At 46.0% G+C, this 20,706-nt stretch overlaps 2 protein-coding genes across 2 annotated transcripts; both read right to left on the minus strand.

Annotated features, from left to right (window-relative positions):
• Positions 1-7,213: 7,213 nt before the first annotated feature.
• On the minus strand, positions 7,214-8,131 carry LOC126497370 (transmembrane epididymal protein 1A-like). Its single transcript, XM_050135363.1, has one exon. The coding sequence runs from the start codon at positions 8,129-8,131 to the stop codon at positions 7,214-7,216; it is 918 nt and encodes a 305-aa protein (XP_049991320.1).
• A 10,606-nt stretch (positions 8,132-18,737) lies between these two features.
• Positions 18,738-19,631, minus strand: LOC126497372 (transmembrane epididymal protein 1A-like). Its single transcript, XM_050135364.1, has one exon. It carries the CDS (start codon positions 19,629-19,631, stop codon positions 18,738-18,740), a length of 894 nt encoding a protein of 297 aa, XP_049991321.1.
• Between the last annotated feature and the right edge of the window lie 1,075 nt (positions 19,632-20,706).

Below are 20,706 nucleotides of genomic sequence, written 5' to 3' on the forward strand. Positions count from 1 at the left end.
ACTGTGATTTCCTGGTTTAAATACAAGTGTCATGTTCCTATAATTTCATGGAGAGGATTCTGGAGATCCATAGACAGGAGACCTGTTTGATGTCGCCTCGTTCCTGCCATAGGCAAATCTTAGCCTTTCAACCTCTGGGCTCCTAGGATCTGCAAAGTAAAGCAGATGGAAGGACTTTGAGAGCTGTTTACCAGCCTTGAAGTTAGGGTGCACACTGTTCGCTAAAGAAAAGCTATTCTTCCCAGGAACCCTTTGAAAGTTGGGATTCAGCAACTATTTAAGGTTCCCTAAAGAAATATTAGCAGGCTGGTAGTGGCACTGGTCTTTAATCCAGGAGTCAGAGGCCAGAACAACCAGGGTTACAAAGAGAAACCCCTGCTTTGTTTTAAGGCAGGAAAAAATGAGTGTCTTTTCCCTCTTCTAACCCTGCCGTGATGGCTGAGATAATGTGTGGATACTGTAAAATGTTGATACTGATTACATGCGCAGAAACTACCCGTAAGAACGGCCCAATACTGTTATTAGTACTATGTCCTGAGCATCCTGTTTCCAGCGCATGGAATCCACCTGGGCTTTATTAATCTTTCTGGAGCCTTGGTATTTGAGATGGAGATTTCCTGCTTAAATACCAGAAATCCATGCCCTCGGTGCCTTTTGGAAGAGAAAGGGAAGAAGTTTGTTCTGGTTGTGTTTTGTGCCACAAATATGAAAAAGCAAGGCTGCCTGTGACCACACACACATAACTTGGCTTCTTGGGTCAACCTCCGTCTATTTCCTGTAAGAGTGTCTAACACGGTGGCCCACAGAAACAGCATTCATCTCAGCTGGGGTTTGGGTATGCTTTGGGCTGGAAAGGCACCTTGCAAAGTCCGTGGCATGCTCAGTGCCCCGTGAAGTGTGGAGCGTTTTATGGTGATGGTCACTAGAAGTGAGTCTTCAGATCAGACAAACCCAGGACCAGATCTGAACCTCAGTTCCTAAACACCTTGATTAATAGCCAAATCACTTAGCCACACAAAGCCTCAGTTTTAGCAAATATAGCAGGGATTACAGAGGGACCAGGAACATGAGGAGTGTTTAGAAAACACTTACCATTTTAGAGGTCAGTATAATGGGAAGAGATTGGACCATTCCTTTCTCCGTAAATACTGTGTACATGTGTGTGGAGCCCAGAGGCGGGTGTCTTCCTCCCTCACCTCCACTTTTTTGTTGTTTTTGAACAAGGTCTTTCACAGACTTAGCTAGACTTGCTAGCCAACAAATCCCAGGTCTCTTTCTGTATGTACCTCCCCAGAGCTTGAATTAGTTACCTGCCATTGCACCGGACTTGTTACATGGTTGCTGGGGATCGAACTCGGGTCCTCCACCCGTGAAGCCCTCTTACCACCCCTGCATGACCGCTCCTGCAGTGCAACTTGCTGTCTCCGTATCATGTGGCCCCTTGCTTTAATAAAGGACGTTGTTAGATTTAGTCCCAGCTACAAGGTCAGCTGTCTTTCTGCCGCTTTCTTTTAACTCTTCGGCTTAGGTGGTTGGAAAAGGGATCAGGCAAAGGGAGAGGTGATGTTCTTATTTTAGAAAACGGTGAATCCGAGATACCAGGTGCCCAAGTATCAACCAGCGCCTTCAGGACTCTTCGGCGCTGCCCAGAGTGGGCACAGTGAACAGAACAGAAAGTGCGCCATTCGGAGCAAATGTGTTGTTTTCCTTAGGTTTCTTGCAGTTCTGCCGTGGGAGTGCCTACTGCCCTTGCTAGGCGTGCGAACCGCCTTTGCGGCTTACCCACCTTCCTTGTCCCCAACCGTGTCAGACCGAGGGTTCAATAAACATGTATCGACCACACAGAAATGTCAGCGGCAGCATCAAGAGAGCATAGAGAGCGTGTGCCCTGCTTCCAAGAATAGAAGTGGATTTGCTTTGATCTTTCATGTGACCAGGGCCATCTCACGTGACCACCCACTTTCAGGGGGTAAACAAGAGGCTTTGCCCCCTTGGTCAGCCCTACACATGTCTAAACCAACCAAAGTAGAACCCAGACAAGCCCAAGGACCAGCCTGGGGGAGCTTTGAGTGGACTGTGGGAGAAAAAGCAGAACAGAGTCCCTCAATCAGTTTGCCCTCAGAAAAGCGACCTGTGCTTTTAGAGAAGTTGAAAGAACAGCCTGTTTCAGCTCCTTTGACTTTGCTGTGTCTCTGTCCTTTGTTCTTCCCTAAATTGCCACCCCCTCCCCCCGTTTTCTGCCCCCTCCATGAAAGCAGTAAGATGATTGAACCCATGAACTTTTCAGTCTAAGCCCACACAGTATCGAAGCTAACGGGGAGGGGTGGGGTGTCTGATGGCAAGTGCTTTGAAGTTGAGGTGCTTGCTGAGCGGAGTTCCTCTGTCCCTGGGGTGGGTGGAGTGGGAGAGCAAAGTTGCAGGGAGACTTTTGACCAGATTTGCAGAACTAACCCCACCTCATCAGTGTTGTTTGGCCACCTACTCTGATGGCCTTGTCTTGGGCAGACCTTTCCTATGAGTTCTTACAGTGTCTTCCTCTGCATGTCTGAAGCGCTTGTTCTAGAGGCATGGGTACAGCCTGCCTGATTGCCTTGCATTCACGATGCCAAATTTAGGATACGGCTCCAGTGAGCCCAAACCCTCAACTATAACACGCACATGCAGTTGGGAAGTGGAGTTTGCTTGCAAGTGTGTGGCTGACTTTAGTGGGCAAGTCGTGAAAACTTTAAACCAAGCTGAAGAGATACGGGCGGGACTCAGAGTTGCAGTCACCCTGAAAACCAAGTCCAGAATGTAACCTGTTTTGTTTTTTAGAAACCCAAATTAGTTCTGATCCCCCCCCCACACCCCTAATAGAGCCTAACAGATGTCAAACCAAGCCCAAACAATAAAGTAAAGGAAGGGCACTGGAGGTGGATAGCATTCCTGGACCCTGTAAAATGAGCTTTTCTGGAAAGTCATATTTAGTCTGCCTTTCAAATTCCACTCTATTGCCGGGCGGTGGTGGTGCACGCCTTTAATCCCAGCACTTGGGAGGCAGAGGCAGGTGGATCTCTGTGAGTTCGAGACCAGCCTGGTCTAGAAGAGCTAGTTCCAGGACAGGCTCCAAAAACCACAGAGAAACCCTGTTTCAGAAAAAAAAAAAATTCCACTCTATCCAATGAAAGCAGGAAAGAGCAGATTTCACTTGAACTCAGTCACCTAAGACTGAGCAGGAGAAACTCAGTCACTTAAGACTGGCCTTACCTAGCTTAGTTCCTTGATACTCGTTAGTTCCAGAGAAGAAATTCAGAGTTGGAGTATCAGTTGTCTTTCACCTGATTGGAGTTTTGCCAAATGCTCAGTGAAGACATTCACAGAGATGGAAGAAGCGTCCCATTTCTCAACCTGCGCGTTAGAGTGGAAGGTCTGCATCTGCTTGGGCTCCACCTCAAATCTTACCTCTGCTAGGAAGAACCAAGTTCATCTGTCTGACAGCGTGGGAAAGCAAGTCCTATTGGGACTAGGAGAACCATAAATACAATTCTAGAATTGTACCTTCCTGTCCTGCTAACCTACTTGGTTGGCTTTTTTTGTTGCTGCTGTTGTTTTGTTTTGTTTGTTTATTTATTTATTTATTTATTTATTTATTTATTTATTTATTTATTTTAGTCTGAAGTGAATCCAGGGCCTTTGGCTTGCTAGACAAGTGCTCTGTTGTTGAGCTGTGTTCCCAGCCCATTGTTGTTGTTGTTTATTGTTATTTATTTTTATTCTTATGTGCATTGCTGTTTCCCCCGTGTGTATGGGTGTCAGGTTCCCAGGAACTATAGTTACAGACAGTTGGGAGCTATCATGCAGGTGTGGGGAATTGAACCCGGTCCTCTGGAAGGGCTGTCAGTGTTCTTAACCTCTGAGCCATCTCTCCAACCCTGTTTGTTTGTTTGTTTGTTTTTGAGACAGGATTTCTGTTTAGCCCTGGCTGGCCTGGAACTTAGAGATCTGCCTGCTGCCTCTGCCTCCCAAATGCTAGGTTTAAAGGTCTATGCCACCACCACCAGCTTAGAGAAAGAATGGATTTTGAGCAAGTTTTCATTTACAACAACCTATCACTAATTAAATCTAATTAATGTCACTAATTGATGATTCCCCCCCCCTCTCTCTCTCTCTCTCTCTCTGTGTGAGTAATGAGGGGTGTACACCTGTGTATGTGTGGAAGACAGGGGACCTTTCAGGAGTCTGTTTTCTCCGTCCATCATAGGTTCTGGGCCTAAACTCAAGCTTCGTGTTTGCACAGTGAATGCTTTTATCCATCTCCCTGGCCACACATCCCCCCCCCCTCCAGGTATACATAGCTCTTTCTTCTCTACATAGCTTGGAACCTATTAAAGCTTACTTGAAAGTTCAGAAAAAGTTGTTCTGTGGTGGAAACATTACTCGGATCAAAATGTGTCTTTTAGTTTTCTCACAGGACTCCTCAGCTGGATCCTACACAGCTTTTTTTATCCCTTACCCCTGGCCCCATTAGCTGTTTCGGTTCCCAATTTATTTCATGTTTGTCAACTTTTAACAGAAAACACATAGCCCTATGGCATGTATTTTGGATTCTTGGGCAACATTTTGCCTGCTTCTGGACTTTTTCTATCCTTTTTTTTTTTTTTTTTTTTTCCTTCCTAATTTCTTTTTAAACTGATTCTTATGAGGCTTGTTTCCTGGAACTGCAGAACTAGGTGCTTGGTCGGGTGATGGTGACCTAGCGCCCTCTGGTGGAGTTTTGTGGTAATTTCAAACTTCTCCCCAGAAGGCTTGCGTGTGAAGGTCTTTAACTTGCTTCTGTTTCATAGTATATATAATAAATTAACAATGCCCAATGCTTTCCCTACACTGACTACTTGAGAAATACTGTATTCATATTATGGCCCCATTACCAGAGGTTTATCATAAAATTAAGCTTCAGATACCCAGAAACGGGCAGCCAACTCTACTTGCGCCTCACCCCACATCAGTGTGCGAGGAAGAAGAAGAGAAAAGGCCTCTGCAAAAGCAACTGAGAAGGGTCTAGGGATCAAGAATAAACAGGAAATGGATTCGAAGACTTGGTCATGAACGTGTCTGACCCTCAGCCCTCACTCGGCTCTGAGCCTAGAAACTTAAACCAAGCCAACAGTTGAGAGAGAGTATGCCAGGCTCTCTTCTCAGGGCAATCAGAGTTAGGTAGAAAGTGTAGCATAAACTAGGCCTTTAGGGGTGTCTGGGGTATTGACACTGTGCCATTTCCTCTACCAGGACTCTGGTTGGTCCTGCCTCTGCACCCCCCCTCCCCCCTTCAGGCTTTGTTTAATCCCGGGATCATTTCCTTGTTCATTGCCATTAGAAAGGCCTCTGTAGCCTGGGTGACACCGTCACAGACTTGAGTCTGACACAGAGCTGAAATTGCTGGCTTTTCTCGTCTCCAGCAAGTGGACCCTCAACGGAGCCAGCGTTCTAGACTTTCCGTGCAGAAGCACATAAGACCATAGTGATGATAATGAGAGCTGGGACTTAGGACTAAACACAACCAGAGCACCACCACTAACATCAGAAGACTAAACAATTTGGGAATGGATCTGGGGGTTTTACTCTCCCTGAGAACAAAGAGAGCAGGGCATGAGCAAGAAGATGACATCAGGCTTTAGGATGGTTGCAATTGCCCGGGGGCTGGCAGAGCCTCTTACCTGTTGAGCAACATGTTTAGAGGGAAGGAGTGGTGGGCTGGGCAGTGGGACCAGATGAGCCTCCAGTAACCATTAGCGGTCACACAGCTGGAATACACAGGAGGAATTGTGTAACTTGGATACCACAAAGTCCTTCTTCTTCCGAAACCTACATATTAGCTGGTGAGGAGAAACTGCCCAAGGGAAATGATTTCAAAACCAGGACAAAGCCAGATGTGCCAGCTGTTTTTGGAAAACTAAGGCAGATTTTCTGTAACAAAGAAGTCTATCTGAGCTCTCAGGAAAAAGCGCCTTGTGGGTGCTCACAGCCTCGGCAGTGGAAGGGGTTACAGTCTGTGTATCTAGTGAGAGGCAAAATTGTGGCTGTGGAATGTGAGCTGCAAGGGGGAAAAGTTGCAAAACCCAAGGATTATGTGTAATAAGTTCCACATGTAAGGGGGTAAAGCAAGCTTTGGAAAAGTAGGCACGCTAAAACACGGAGTTGGGAAAGTACCAAGCATGGACACTCCATAAAACTCGGATTATGCAAATTTATGCTATTATTAAATTTCTTTTTAAAAATGACTGTAAAGTTTAAAATGAAGGCAATCAGCCAGGCATGCCCTTAATCCAAGGACTCGGGAGGCAGAGGCAGGTGGATCTCTGTGAATTCGAGGCCAGCCTGGTCTACAAGAGCTAGTTCCAGGACAGGCTCTAAAGCTACAGAGAAATCCTGTCTCAAAAAACAAAACAAACAAAAAACCAACAACAATAAAAACCCATCTAAAATGAAGCCAATCATTAAAGATCAAGGATTTTTTTTAAGATGAGATTTATGAGATTTATTAAATTATCTCTGAAATAGGAATTACTCCGGCTGGTCTAAAATTCAATATGTAACCAAGTATGATCTTGAACTCTTGACCCTCCTGTCTCCATGTAAAGGACTAGGATTGCAAGTATGCCCCCACCATGCCTGGTTTTTGTGGTCCTGGGGTTTGAACCTAGGGCTATGGGCATGCTAGGCAAGCGTTCTGTCAACAGAGTTCCAATACCAGCCCAAAAGAATATGATCTCAACCTGCGTCTTTCCCAACTTTAATCCCAGCACTCGGGAAGCAGAGGCAGACAGACCTGAGTTTGAGGCTAGCCTGGTCTACATATATATTGAGTTCCAGGCCAGCCAGGGCAATGGCATGAGATCCTGTCTGAAAAATAAAATAATCAGAAGAGTCAATCTCCTTTACAGAATGAGACAACTGATTACAGTTTTGAGCTGTGAGGAATCTTTATTCCCTCGGGTGAAGGCAATCAGTGGTGCCCAGAGAAACAGCTCTGACCCTAGAATTCTGGGCTGTGGTGGAGACCCTCCTCTTTAAGCCATTCTGTTGCATTCTCTTCCCCTGGCTTGGCTTCCTCCTCCCTCTCTACAAGTCCCATCAGCGTCTCTGCTGTGCCATAGGGTCATTACCTTCTCCAAGGGAAATAGTACCCAAGAGAGCCAAAAGATGGAAGATGGAGTGACCTGTATGCTCAGATATTCTAGGCCCTGTCCGTGGGAGAGCTCTTTGAAGGGACAAGAGCTTGGCCATCATTGTCCTCCTGCTCTGCATCCTGCAGCAGCCTGTAGAAAGTTCCCGAAGAGCTCTCGTGGTACAGCGCTTCCTTGGACCCCATCAGCCTCAAGCTGGGGCTGTAACAATGATGCCAAAAGGAAGAGATGCCATAGATTCCCAACAGGCATAGGGCATTGATCATCACATGCCAACAGAAGAAGGTGGTGACGAACATGATGTCACTGATGTCATCATCCTCCCATGGGAAGCCGGAGACCGGTCTAAACAGAATGAAGCCTGCCTGAATTAGCCACGAGCCCATCACCAGGAACAGGAAGGTCTCTATCATCCAGAGGTGAAACATCTCAGGAGCCCACAGCCCTGCCGTCAACACCAGCATCAGCAGGAACACCACCAAGACGAGGAGAGAGTGAACCTGTAGCTCCACCCCGGACGAATCCTTAACATGGGACACCAGCAGCAACAGCAGCACGTAGACACCCAGGATAGTGGAACCTCTTTCTAGGGTCACCCACCTCTGCCGCAGCACGCTCTTGCTCACAGTTTCTATACAACCGTCAAGGGTGAGGAGGGTGAACATGGTGAGGTGCTGCCACTCCTTGGGGTACATAAACCTTGGTGGCATCCCTTTGCTCATAAATTTCAGCCCTCCTTCAATACAGTTGACCTCATAAACTATCAAGAGGGAGCCAGTCACTGCCTTCAACCAGCCTGTATGGGCTAGTTGCCACAGCCTGGCCCATCTTCCCTTATCCGTAGGGTTGTGGGAAGGATGCAGAAGGGAGTCACTGAATATCACAGCCCTGGAGACGACTATTGCTCGATACAGTCCATATAAGACCAGAAACAAGCCTGGAGATACGTGACCGAGAAAGTCTCCCATTGAGATTCTAATCTCACAAAATGCAAAACTCAGGCGGAGGCCCTTCAGGTTCAAGGCTTGGGGAAGAACCGTCTCTCAGTTCGTTTTATCATCTCACGGCACCCACTGCTCCCCACAGAGAGGAAACATTTCTTGAGACAAGCCTACACATTTGGTGGGAAAACGGTCTCATTAGGCCGTTCCACTCTGGCGCACCGGGGACGGAGTGGGCTTTCAGGGGTTCTTTGCCCTAGCTTCCGAGGGGCTTTGGCTCGTACTCTGCCCTGGCTCCAGTTCCCTTCCTCTCATCCAGCCTGGTACTCAAGTGGAAAGGCGGGGAGGGAGATGGTGGGGTGGATTGCAGTGGTGTTCAGAGAAAGCCTGTGCTCCTCATCATCTTTGGAGTAGTTCTCAGATCTGACTTCAGTCTATTTACAAAGGCCTTCGCTCTGGGCACAGAAGTTTTAACATTTAGGTGGGAGACCATATAATAGCATCCACCTGACTTTTCTAGTCTTCTGTAGGAAACATATCTTAAAGACCACAGAGAAGTTTCTACTTCTTCCCTCCTTCCACCCTCCTCCACCTTTCCCTGACTTCCACCAACCCATCGCCATCTTTGTGGGCTGTAGACAAACCTGCAGAGGTGCATTTTGAGATTTTTTTTTTAAAAAAAGGGACAGTGGTGGTGTACCTGTGCCAGCAAAGCTAAGTTTGAATGATGTTACCCAAAATTCTCTTCCCCACATGGCTCCAAGCAAAGGTCGTGGACAGGGAAAGTTTCACAAGAGTCATTTATAGTGTATCAGGAAGTAGTTCACCGGCTCCATTTCTCTCCGATGCTGGTTAGCAGCCAGTGAGCATGCGCAGAGGGGTTTATGCCGCACAAGGTACAGGAAGCAGAATTCGTGCGCAGTGCACGAATGGTTCTGGATTTATTGCTGTCGCCAGAACCCATGAAAAGTCCAGTTATGGTGGCACGGGCATGCAACCCCGATACTGTGGAAGCGGAAGCAGGCAGATCCCTGGGGCTCACTGGCCAGCCAGCCTATCCTACTTGGTGAACTTCAGGTCAGTAAGAGAGCCTGTCTCAACAAATGGATGGATGGTGACTGAGGAGCAGCACCCAATATGGCCGCCACATGCACATCCACATGAACACCACACACACACACACACACACACACACACACACATACACACACACACACGCACGCACGCACGCACACGCGCGCGCACATGCCCCACAGAACATCGGAGCAACAAAGTGCCCTGTAGGTACCATTGTTTGGCCTTGTGATCTCAAGCTGACTAGAGCCGGGGGTCTTCCCAGTGCTGGCAAAAATCCTAAAACAAGCCATTCTAGGCCAGGACCTCTGTAATCTGTTCTTTCTCAGGGCAGCTTAACACCAGAAAATTGAACCATCTCCCTCTGCCCTTAAAAATGGCAGTAATTCAGATTGCTCCTGGCTGCTGAGAAATTTGGTAGGCTGGGGAATGAGTGTGAAGACAAACTGGGAAAATAAAGCTTCGTTCTGCCTTCTAAATGAACCTCTCTTGCTTATTTGAATTTAAAATTGCGTAGTGTGCAATCGCTGTAGGGAAATTGGGGAAACTGTACAAGCAAAAAGAACATTGCAAATCGCCCATAGGCAACCTTTTCTTTTCGTCAGCTCCCCTCCCCTGGTTATAGGGAATTGTTTATTCTCAAAACACTTTTCTTGCTTTCTTTTCAAAAAATAAAGATCACCAGCAATCTTACAACCTAGTTGTGACCATTGTCACCAACGAGGTGGCGATTTGGACTTAAGTGCACAAACAAGAGGAAAATACATTTATGTATTTGAAGTTGGAATTTGGATTCTACCACTAGCTCATGTCTGACAGGGTCCTACTGTGTAGCTCTGGCTAGCCTGGAACTCAATATGTAGACCAGGGTAGCCTTGAACTCACAGAGATCTGCCCGTTTCTGCCTTCCAAGGGCTGAGATGGAAGAGGAGGAGGTGGATGGGGACTTAATTTCCTGTAAAGCGGAAGTAAGAAGGTATGGGTGCTGCTGTGTAGAGGTGAGCCCTGATTTCTCCCTTTTGGTGAATTAGTAAAATATCAAGCCTGGTAGAGCTGGCTGCTCCGCAGGAGGCCATTCAAAGGGGAGAATCTATAGTGACATTAACAGGGGCGTGGCGGGGTGACTCTGGGGCTCTCCAGCTCTTGGATTCACCCTGGACGAAGCATAGGACTCATTGGGCTACGTGTCATGGGCCTGTGGGGGTAGAGTCCCATGTAGCTCAGGCTTGCCTCAAACTCCAGAGTCCCACGTAGCCCAGGCTTGCCTCAAACTCCAAACATGATGAAGAATGACCTTGGACTTCTGATCCCTCTGCCTCCCTCCTGTATATTGGGATTGCAGGCATGCATGGCCATGCCAGGTTTATGTGGAGAGCAAACCCTGGGCTTCATGAATGTCAGGGAAGCGTTTTCCTAACTGAGCGATATGCCCAGTCCTGAATGTTGCTTCTCATCCGCTAGGGCTGTGGCAAGGTGGGAGTGTCAGAGCTGGCCCCGTCCTGCCCTCATTTGTCCGACTATGCCTGGCAGCTGTGAGCTGAGCATCAGTGGTCAGAGGAGGACGAAGAGCCGCCCTGGCCTCGCAGCAATGAGAGGCTCGAACTGACATGTGTGCAGGGCACGTCGCTCTCTGAGGCTCCCATCTGGGGTGATCAGATCCCCACCTTGGCCCAACATTGGAGGATACACACTGCTTATTAACACATGAGCGTCCTGATCTCAGGGCTTCAAAGAGAAGACTTGTCCATCCGAAACCAGACCTGCCCACGGTCGTGCTGAAGGAAGCCAAACACGGTGAATGATTAGCAGAACTTCCAGACAGCTCCGCAGTCTGGGAACACAGAGTAACTGAGAAGTTATTCAGCTGGGGGAAACTCGGTTTAACCACGGAAACCTGTGAAGATCTGTCATGGCCTGGCTGCTCCACGCTCAGGCTCACCCCAGACCCAACTTTTCTACCAGCCGGGCTCCACTTCTGAGAGACCCACAAGAGCCTGGTGCCGTTTGTACTAACTACATCATGAGATTCCAGAGTGAGCAAGCAGGCACTCAGGAATTGCTGACCGCTGGAATCCTGCTGTGTATGTGAGGGCATGTCAAGAACTGGGCGACATAGTTCTTACCCCAGCGAGCTTACAGTTCACCTGAAAACACATGCGTTTATAGACCTGTGTGTCCCCTAACACTGTCTAAACCACCTCTACACCATAGACCTAAAATTAACTTTCTCACTACCGTATTAGATAAATATAAGAGCTAGTGGGATATTGTAATCGTTTTACTTTATTTAAATTTTTTTTAAAAAATTATGTATTTTGATCATGTTTTCCCCTAATTCCTCCCAGATCTGATCTTTTCCACCTCCCTGTCCACCCAACTTCTCTCTCTCTCTCTTTCCCTAAAAACAAACAAAAAATGAAAATTAACCAAAAGACAGAAATTGCCAACACAAAGCAAAAGTACACACACACACACACACACACACACACACACAAAAAAAAACCTTATAAAACACATGGAGTGGTGTTTGTGGTGCCCGACTGTTCCTAGGTATGGAGCCTGCTCTGCAGTGTTGTTGATAGACCCAGTGACATGCCACTGGAGAAAACTGACTCTTCCTTTATCAGCAACTATCAATTGCAAATAGATTCTTGGTTGGGGGGCGGGGGGCTCCATATCTACTTCCCCTTCTCGGTGCAGGGACCCCATCTGGCGTAAACCTGTGGAGGTCCTGTGTGTGCTGCCTCAGTCTCTGTGAGTTCGTATGTCTATCAGTCCTGTGGTGTCTGGAAGACTTTGTTTCCCTGAAACTATTCATCGCCTCTGGCTCCTAACCTTCTGGTCTCCTCTTCTGCACAGATCCCTGAGCCTCGAGATGCAGGACTGATAAGGACATCCGAAGTCTCTCTGCTCCTTGTCCAGTTGGGGGTCTCTGTGTTAATTCCCATCTCCTGTGATGAGGATCGTCCACGCACGGAGCTGTAGGTTTAGCACTATGCTATGGGATGTATTGATCATATATTTCATTACACAACATTATTCCAACAAGTATTTTTTCTATATAAATTAAGAACTGGTTGTTGCCAAGCTTCTGAATTCCAGAACTTCCATTTTCTTCTCCTCACATGTCTCTAGACAGGTTAGGTCATAGTATTCCAGTCTCATGTGTCTATGTGACTATGCTCACGCGCTAGTGACCAATACGTATCCTTTGATGTCTGGCCAAAATGGGGATCTGATCTCTCCAGACAGCAGACTCAGAGTGCGACGTGCCCTGCACACATGCCAGTTCCAGCCTCTCATTGATGTGAGGTCAGGGTTGTTCTTCCCCTGTTGACCCTTGATGCTCAGCTCGCGGATGCCAGGCCGAGCTCAGGGAAAGGAGGGCAGGACAGGGATAAGCTGTGGTACCACCAGTTCATGTGCCCCATGGCCTGGAAGACTAGAAGCAGTATTAAGAGTGGTTGCTATAATGGGCTGTACACATTAGACAGAATAACATATTATATGAAATGTGTGTTTTAAGTTTTTAGTTAATGAGGCAGGGGATGCAGGTGCACGCCTTTAAACTCAGCACTAAGGAGGCAGAGGCAGGCAGTTCTCTGAGTTCAAGGCCAGCCTGGTCTACACTAGGCGTTCCAGGACATCAGAGCTATATAGAGAGACCCTGTCTCAATAAACAAAGCCACACAAAACAACAACAAAAATAAGAAACAAAACCCAAAACATTTTAGTTAGTAGGGCTGGGCGTATAGCACAATTGGCAGAGTGTTTGTCTACCATGAAGGCCTGAGTTCTGTTCCCAGCATCTCATAAACTGGGCATTTGTAGTGCAGGCCTGTAACCCTAGCACGGGAGAAACAGAAGCAAGAGGATCCCAAGTGTAAGGCCATCCTCTGCTACACAGTGAGGTCTAGACCAGGAAGCGCTGCATAAGACCTTGCCTCACAAAACAGCAATGACAAAAAACAACAGCCAAGATCTTAGTAAAAGGACAAGTTCATTGGAAAGGCAGAAGTTTGATCAGAAATGGTGTCTTGAGAAATGGAATATAAGCTTAATGAATGTGGGATTCTAGTATGTTCCCTAAAATAAATTTTAATTTAACCCCTTTCTGGTTAGGAGATACATCTTTACTTTAAAAAATGATTGCAATCCAACATGCTACAAGGCAGAAATACACCCCTGGAAAAAAAAAGCAAAAGATGCACGCTTGAGAGGGTCATGAAAGGTAGAGTCCATAGAAATCAGCACACGGTCTGATAAACTGTTATTTCAAGGGAGGGTTACTAGGCTGTGAGGTTTATTACTGGCCTAGCAAGGCTCACAGAGGTGGGAAGCAATGTTCTAACTTCCCAGTTCCACAGGACCTACAACTTTGGTTCACCACAATTCACCAGCTCAAAACTCTCTCCACTTTTTTATGCGAGCCTGTGAGGCCTTGCACAACTGTGACTTAGGCTGTTTGCCCACCTGTCATTGATCTCAGGTACCTCCCAACTATTTCAACAGCTGCAACTTTCTTCTTCTTCTGGAAATCAGGAGCTCATACTCCCCGGTGCCTCCCCGTATGCCTGCTTTTCCCAATCCTGCATCTTCCCCACGCATACCAGGATACAGCAGGGTATACACCCCTGCGTTAGGAGTTAACCAGGATATAGTAGGGTATACACCCCTATGTTAGGAGTTAACCAGGATATAGCAGGATGTGCACCCCTGTGTTAGAAGTTAACCTTTATTCCTTTAGTTTAGAATTCCTTTTGGGTTTGACATATTTAGGTTCTTAAGAAAGAGTTTGATGCCGGGCGGTGGTGGCGCACACCTTTAATCCCAGCACTCGGGAGGCAGAGGCAGGCGGATCTCTGTGAGTTCGAGACCAGCCTGGTGTACAAGAGCTAGTTCTAGGACAGGCTCCAAAACCACAGAGAAACCCTGTCTTGAAAAACTCAAAAAAAAAAAAAAAAAAAAAAAAAAGAAAGAAAGAAAGAGTTTGATGTAGGCTAGCCTCTCTTTTTTTCTCCCTTGAGACAGGGTCTCTATTAAGTATTTCTGGGTGCCCTGGAACCCATTATGTAAACCAGACTGGCCCCAAACTCACAGAAATTCACAGGCTTCCACTTCCCAAGTGCTGGGATTAAAGGCATGTGTCACCATACCCAGCTAGCCTCAAACTTATCTTCTGCCTAGCATTGGAGTTACAGGCATGTGCCACCATGCCTGACTTTCTTTTCTTTATTTTTTTATTTATTATGTATACAATGTCCTGCCCGCATGACAGAAGAGGGCTCCAGATTTCACTGTGGATGGTTGTGAGCCAACATGTGGTTACTGGGAATTGAACTCAGGACCTTTGGAAGAACAGCCAGTGTTCTTAACCTCTGAGCCATCTCTCCAGTCTGACTTTCTTTTTCTATTCAATTTTTAAATTATTAAAAAAGCAACAAAAAATTGGAAGAAAAATAGTTTTAAATCACAAAATAAAAAGTAAACATGTATTCCATATCTTATCAGTTTTTCAATCACCAAGCTGAAACACGCTGTTCTAAAAAGTAGTCAATCACTCAAAATGGTGTTAGTAACAGGAATATGGATCAACAGCACAACCCCAACATAGCAAAGCCTACTCCTGTTACCATGGCAACACTGCAGCATTCTTTTCTATCGGGTTTGGCATGTCTTTTGAACCAGCCAGATCTAGTCCCCTAAACTGCCAACATAGATTTGTTACTGATTTATGCTACCAGTCCTGATCCATGACCGCCAGCCCCAGCACCAATTCAGAGGCCAGGGACCTTTATAGGAGTCTTAATTCTTCAGCTTGGGAACCCTAAACTTTAAACTTCATGATGGAACTATATTCCTCTGCCCACCAAAGATTCTCAGTCCTCCCACAAGGTGCTATTATTACTGGGAAGCAGGGACATAAACAGGGATTGTGCCTCCCAAACTCCCAGTGACAAACTTTGAGCCAAGGAATCTCTCACTAATCCAGAGTCCTTTGACTAGTAACTACTTATAGGAGTTATGCTCCAGGCCATGGGGATGAAGTGGGGGCTTTTCTGTGACTGCCTTACAATGTGGAATGAAGCTTTAGAATTGTTTTTAAAAAAGGATTTGGAATCCTCGTTAGTATAGTGGTGAAAAAAAAAAAAGGATTTGGAAAATTTTAAAGATAAAGGCTAGATAATCTCAGAACACATTTAGCTCGACTTAATGGGCAATTCTAGTGGGAGCTGAGAAGCAAAGAGTACAAATAGGAATATGAAGCACTCATGGATTACATACGGGCGTGAGGACTCTACTGTAGACTGGACTAGAGGTCATTCATGCTACACCATGGCAAGAAACCTGGATATTTTTTGTATGTCACTTATTTGCCTTTTGAGATGGCTCTCAGCTAGCCTAGGCTTCCCTTGACCTCACAATGTAGTCAAGGCTAGGATTAAAAGTGTGTGCCATCATACCTGGATTCTCTTCTTTCAAGAGAAAGTTGGTGGACAGATATCATTTAAACTTTCCTAGGGAAACTGTTTTGGTGACCATTCTGCTGCATGCCTTGGTGTGTTCGTGTATTTCTGGAGTAGGTATGTTAAGGTTATTAGCTACAGACAACAAGAATCTATCCTGGCTACTGTAAAAGAAAAGGAGTTTATTAAACAGGTTAACAGCGTCATTGGGAGGGCTGATAAGGGTTCCAGGTTAAGTTCGAAAGACCCATGTCTAGCACCTCACTATTGAATGCACTTAAGATGACTCCTTGGCCGGCCCCATGGACCAGTATGCACAATGGACAAGCCACCTTGATGAGAGAGAACCTCTGAAGGCTGCCATCTTTGCTGCTTCTTGTGTGGCAGAATGGAAATTCCACGCCGATTCAGTTTCCTCATTTGAAGTCTTCAGTAGATTGTATAAGTGAGTTGGTCATATGTCTCTACTCTAGCTAAAAATAATTTTATTTTATTAAAAATAAAATTCTGTCAATGCATTCCTTTCTGTTTCTCTGTCCAAATACCTGACAGAACAGCTTGAAGGAGGACAGCTTTTATTTTGGTATTAGAGGCTTCGGTCCATGGTTGCTTGGCCCTCATGCACATGGACAGAACATTGTGGTGGTGGGAACACACAGTCAAAGAAGGCTATTCACATCATGATGGCCATAAAGCAGACAGTCAGACAGGAGCCAAAGGTCAGATATAACCTTCAGAAGCACGCCACACTTTTCTACTTTCTGCACTGAGGCTCCACTGCCTTAAAAATTTCCCAACTCCCAAAATAGAGTCACTTAAATACACGATCCTTGGCAGATAGATCATAGTCAAACCATAGCATTGGAAAAGGGACCTGACAGTGTGGAACTGGTAAGGAAATGAAATTGTTTGCTCAAAAGATATTTGTGCCTAACATTTTGACCTGCTGGCACACCGACTTCACAAAACGTGGACCACTTTCCTTTGCTACCTACACTGTATGAGTCCCTCCCCCTACATCCTCTCCCATGATAAATATATTTTCTTTGGTATTTTGACAATATGATAGGGAAAAAGAGATCTCAGTTTATTAGAATCTGTTTTTCCCCAAATAAATTAAGTTAAAATTATTTTTAGCCAGGCCTGTGTTATCAGTTGCTCCAGAGACTGAGGCAGAAAAATCACAAGACAAGCCCTGTAGGGTAAGGGCAAGGCCAAGCTAGGCAATTTAGTGAGATCCTAACAACAACAACAACAACAAGATTAAAAGTAATGGGGATGAGGGTAGCTGGGAGAGAAGACTTAGTGGCTAATGCCTTGTTCTGATCTTACAGAAGATCCAAGTTTGTCTCTCAGGATCCATGTCAGCCATGGGCTTCTGAACTCATGTGTACATAACCCCATACAGATACACATCAGTATTCTTAAAATAAAAAAAAAACTTCAGAAAAGTAATGGGAAGAGCTGGGCGTGTACCTTCATGGTGGAGTGTTTGAGAACCTGCAGCGCCCCACGCACGACTGTGCTCTATGCGCTACCATACAGTTCGCGAGCTTCAGGCAAGGGGCTGGAGATTGAAGCAAAGACACACAGAGGGACAGAGACACGGACCTCTAGTCACTGGTAAGAAGCCCTTTCTTCAATAGCACACTGGAGGCTTATATACCCAACACAGTCAGGCGGGCCAACAGGTGAAAACCTTATCCTCTGATCCTCAAGGCCAAGGCAACACGTGCTCGTGAAGCAGAGCTGGTAAACAACTTTGACACAGCTTTCAGTAACTCAAATCTTTACAGAAGGAAAGTAAAGATCTCTAGCAGGGAAGAGCAACTGGAGGCCAGGACTCCAAACTGTCCCAACATGAACCTAAGGTGCACAGAGTCCTGGGTTGATTTTCCCCATCCCCATAACAGAAGGAGCATTGAAGGTTATTGTTCCTGTGACACAGCTACCTAGATTGCCCTTCTTATTGTTAATATTTGAACACACACACACACATTTTCTGAAAATCGTTTTGCCTGCTGTGTACGGTGAAAACACTTCTTCACAGGGCCCCTCTTATCTTTTCATTGCGAGACAGGATCACATTATATAGCATAGGGTCCCACTCGCCATGTAATCCAGGCTGTCCTCAACTTGCAAGCTTTCTGCTCTGTGTCCCAAGTATTATAATTGCAAACATGTGTTACCACACCCAGCTCTGACCGCAGGAGGTTTAAATAAAGTTTTTAAAATCATTTTTGTGATTATATATATATGATTATATATATATTGATGTATATATATATAGTACCGTTACATATATTTGCCAAACTCATACAATTTATCTTTAAAATATATTTATTCTTTGGCTGTTATATACCTGTATGTAATGTGTTTTGATCATAGTTATACATCCTGATTGCCTTCTTTTATGCCCCTCCAACTGCCTTTTGGACCCTTTTCAATACATTCAGTACGTTTGCCTGGAGTAGGGGGTAAAAAATAAGAACTATGGTAGGGGTTCATGAAAATTTGGTTCATGTAAACTTTAAAAAAAGTGAGATATGAAAGTATTAATTCTTATTTTATTTGTATTTGAAACAACGCTAACCCACACACATTAAATTCCACATACACGGGATTCTTCTAATTCCATCCAAATGGAGTAGTGAATTTTCTATATATGTTATGCAGTTTCCACACAGAACCACTTTAGTTGTCAGCAGGGGCACCCACACTGCTTTTTCCATTTGTGGGAAGTCTTTATTCTAACACTTAGAGAAGCGTTTTCACGGTAGCATCCTTACTGAACTCTGCCCCTCCTTCAGAGGTTCCCTGCCCATGCCTTCCCACTGTGGGTAGTTCTTGTGGCCCACTCTTCTCAGCCCTCTTAGTCCACTTTGTCTTCCCTCTTCTCCTGACCAGCATAATCTAAACTATGCCACTTTTCCAGGTTATCCTTTTCCCTCCTCAACAGTACAGAGTCAATGACAGGCTTTATAGTTGGGACTAACTACCATCCTCCAGGGCCATTACCTTCGCTGAGGAAGAAGGGATGCATTACAAGTACTCGAGAGCCCACAGGAGAAAGATGGGGTGGTGTGTATATTCTAGGCCCTGTCAGTGGGAGAGCTCTTTGAAGGGAGAAGAGCTTGGTCATCCTTGTCCTGCTGCTCTGCATCCTGCAGCAGCCTGTAGAAAGTTCCTGAAGAACTCTCGTGATACAGTGCTTCCTTGGAACCCATCAGCCTCAAGCTGGGACTGTAACAATGGTACCAAGATGAAGATAAACCATAGACTCCCAACAAGCATAAGGCATTGATCATTACATGCCAGCAGAAGAAGGTGGTGGCAAACATGACGTCTTCATCCTTCCATGGGTAGCCAGAGACTGGTCTAAACAGAATGAAGGCTGTGTTCATCAGCCACGAGCCCATCATCAGAAAGAGAAAGTTCTTGATCAGCTGAAGGCGAAAGGACCCAGCAGCCCACAGCTCTGCTGTCAACACCAGCATCAACAGGAACACCACCAGGATGAGGAGGGAGTGGACGTACAGCTCTACCCTGGATGAGACCTGAACATGCGACACCAGCAGCAGCAGCAGCACGTAGATGCCCAGGGCCATGGAACCTCTTTCTAAGGCCACATACTTCTGCCGCAGCACGTTCTTGCTCATGACGTCTACACAACCGTCGAGGGTGAGGAGGATGAACATGGTGAGGTGCTGCCACTCTTGAGGGTACATAAACCTTGGAGGCGTCTCTTTGTTGATCAGCTCCATCCCATCATCAAGACAGAAGACCACATAAAATGTTAAGAGGGAGCCGGTCACTATCTTCAGCCAGCCCCCAAAGGCTATTTTCCACACCTTGGAAGTGCTCTTTTGATACGTGGGAGAGTCATTAGCCATCATGGCCTTGAAGACCACTGTTGCCTGATACAGTCCATACAAGAAAAGATATAACCCTGGATAGAAATGGCCACCAAACTTTCCATTCCCCATGAAATGACAGATCTATTTGTATAAAAAGTAAAGGACAGAACTGCAGACTTCTCGGCCTTCTTCTCCCTCACTGGCCCATCGAGTTTTGGTTGTATGCACGGAGATAATGTCTACCTATTTTTATCGTCTCCTTCAGCCCACTTCTCTCTCCCACAGAATGGAAAATTCTGGACAGCAGCCCTACACCTTGGGTGAGGGGCATCTCATTGTCTCATTCCCTTCTAGTGCAAAGCGAATTGACTGACTGCTGCCAAAGGAGGGGGCGTGAATGTTTCCGAAAGTGCACCTGCAGGATTGTGTGCTCTCATCAGCTCTGCGTTTGGGGCCCTGCTGGAGCCTCTGCTCAACCCCATCCCCTCTCTTGTGGCTTGATTTCTCCTGAGCCTGTCTAGTTCCTGGAGCGAGGCAGTGCCTGAGCATATGGAGTATCTAGGGAAGAACTGGCTAACTCATGACTCTGTGTGCATCCCTAAACACTCCTGCTCACTTACCGGCTCGTATACTGAGGGCAAATATTTGTGGGTTTGTCGATTGGTGTAGGCCTTGCTATGAACCCAGACTAGCCTCTAACTCATGAATTTCCTGCCTTAGTCTCTCCAGTACTGGGATTGTAGGTGCGAACTACCACAGCCCGGAAATATCTGGGTTTGTACTCACACGTGTAAGGCTCCTACTGAGCTCATGCTTGGCTTCATTGCTCTTTTGCAACAGGAAGCTTAAGGCCACCAGGAAAGCCTCTCACCTGCCCTTCAGCGGTTCTTAGTTGGATAATAGATGAACACACAAAGCCAGCTTCTGAGATCAGTTTTGGAGCACTATGGCAAATATTTTAGTAAAATCAGACACCAATCTCTTGAGACATGTAAATCTAATCAGCTGTTTATATTTTGATGAGAGCACCTCAACTTCATTCTCTCTTTAACTATAATTGTTATGTGTCTGATAACATAATGGCAGAAAGAGCCCTGCACACTAGATGTCTGCTAGCTGCATGCATGGGATTTCAATTAAGCTGAGAGTCTTCATACTTTTTATTTTGTTCTTGAGATGGTTGCAGACGGGCCTCAGACTACTG

This window comes from Alexandromys fortis, unplaced genomic scaffold, assembly GCF_014885135.2.
Source record: "Alexandromys fortis isolate MF-2015 unplaced genomic scaffold, M_Fortis_MF-2015_v1.1 scaffold_21, whole genome shotgun sequence".
NCBI lineage: Eukaryota > Metazoa > Chordata > Mammalia > Rodentia > Cricetidae > Alexandromys > Alexandromys fortis.

Bases quoted from the DNA above. Each gene is read 5' to 3' on its own strand.
- LOC126497370 (XM_050135363.1), bottom strand. From the start codon at position 8,131: ATGGGAGACTTTCTCGGTCACGTATCTCCAGGCTTGTTTCTGGTCTTA.
- LOC126497372 (XM_050135364.1), bottom strand. From the start codon at position 19,631: ATGGGGAATGGAAAGTTTGGTGGCCATTTCTATCCAGGGTTATATCTT.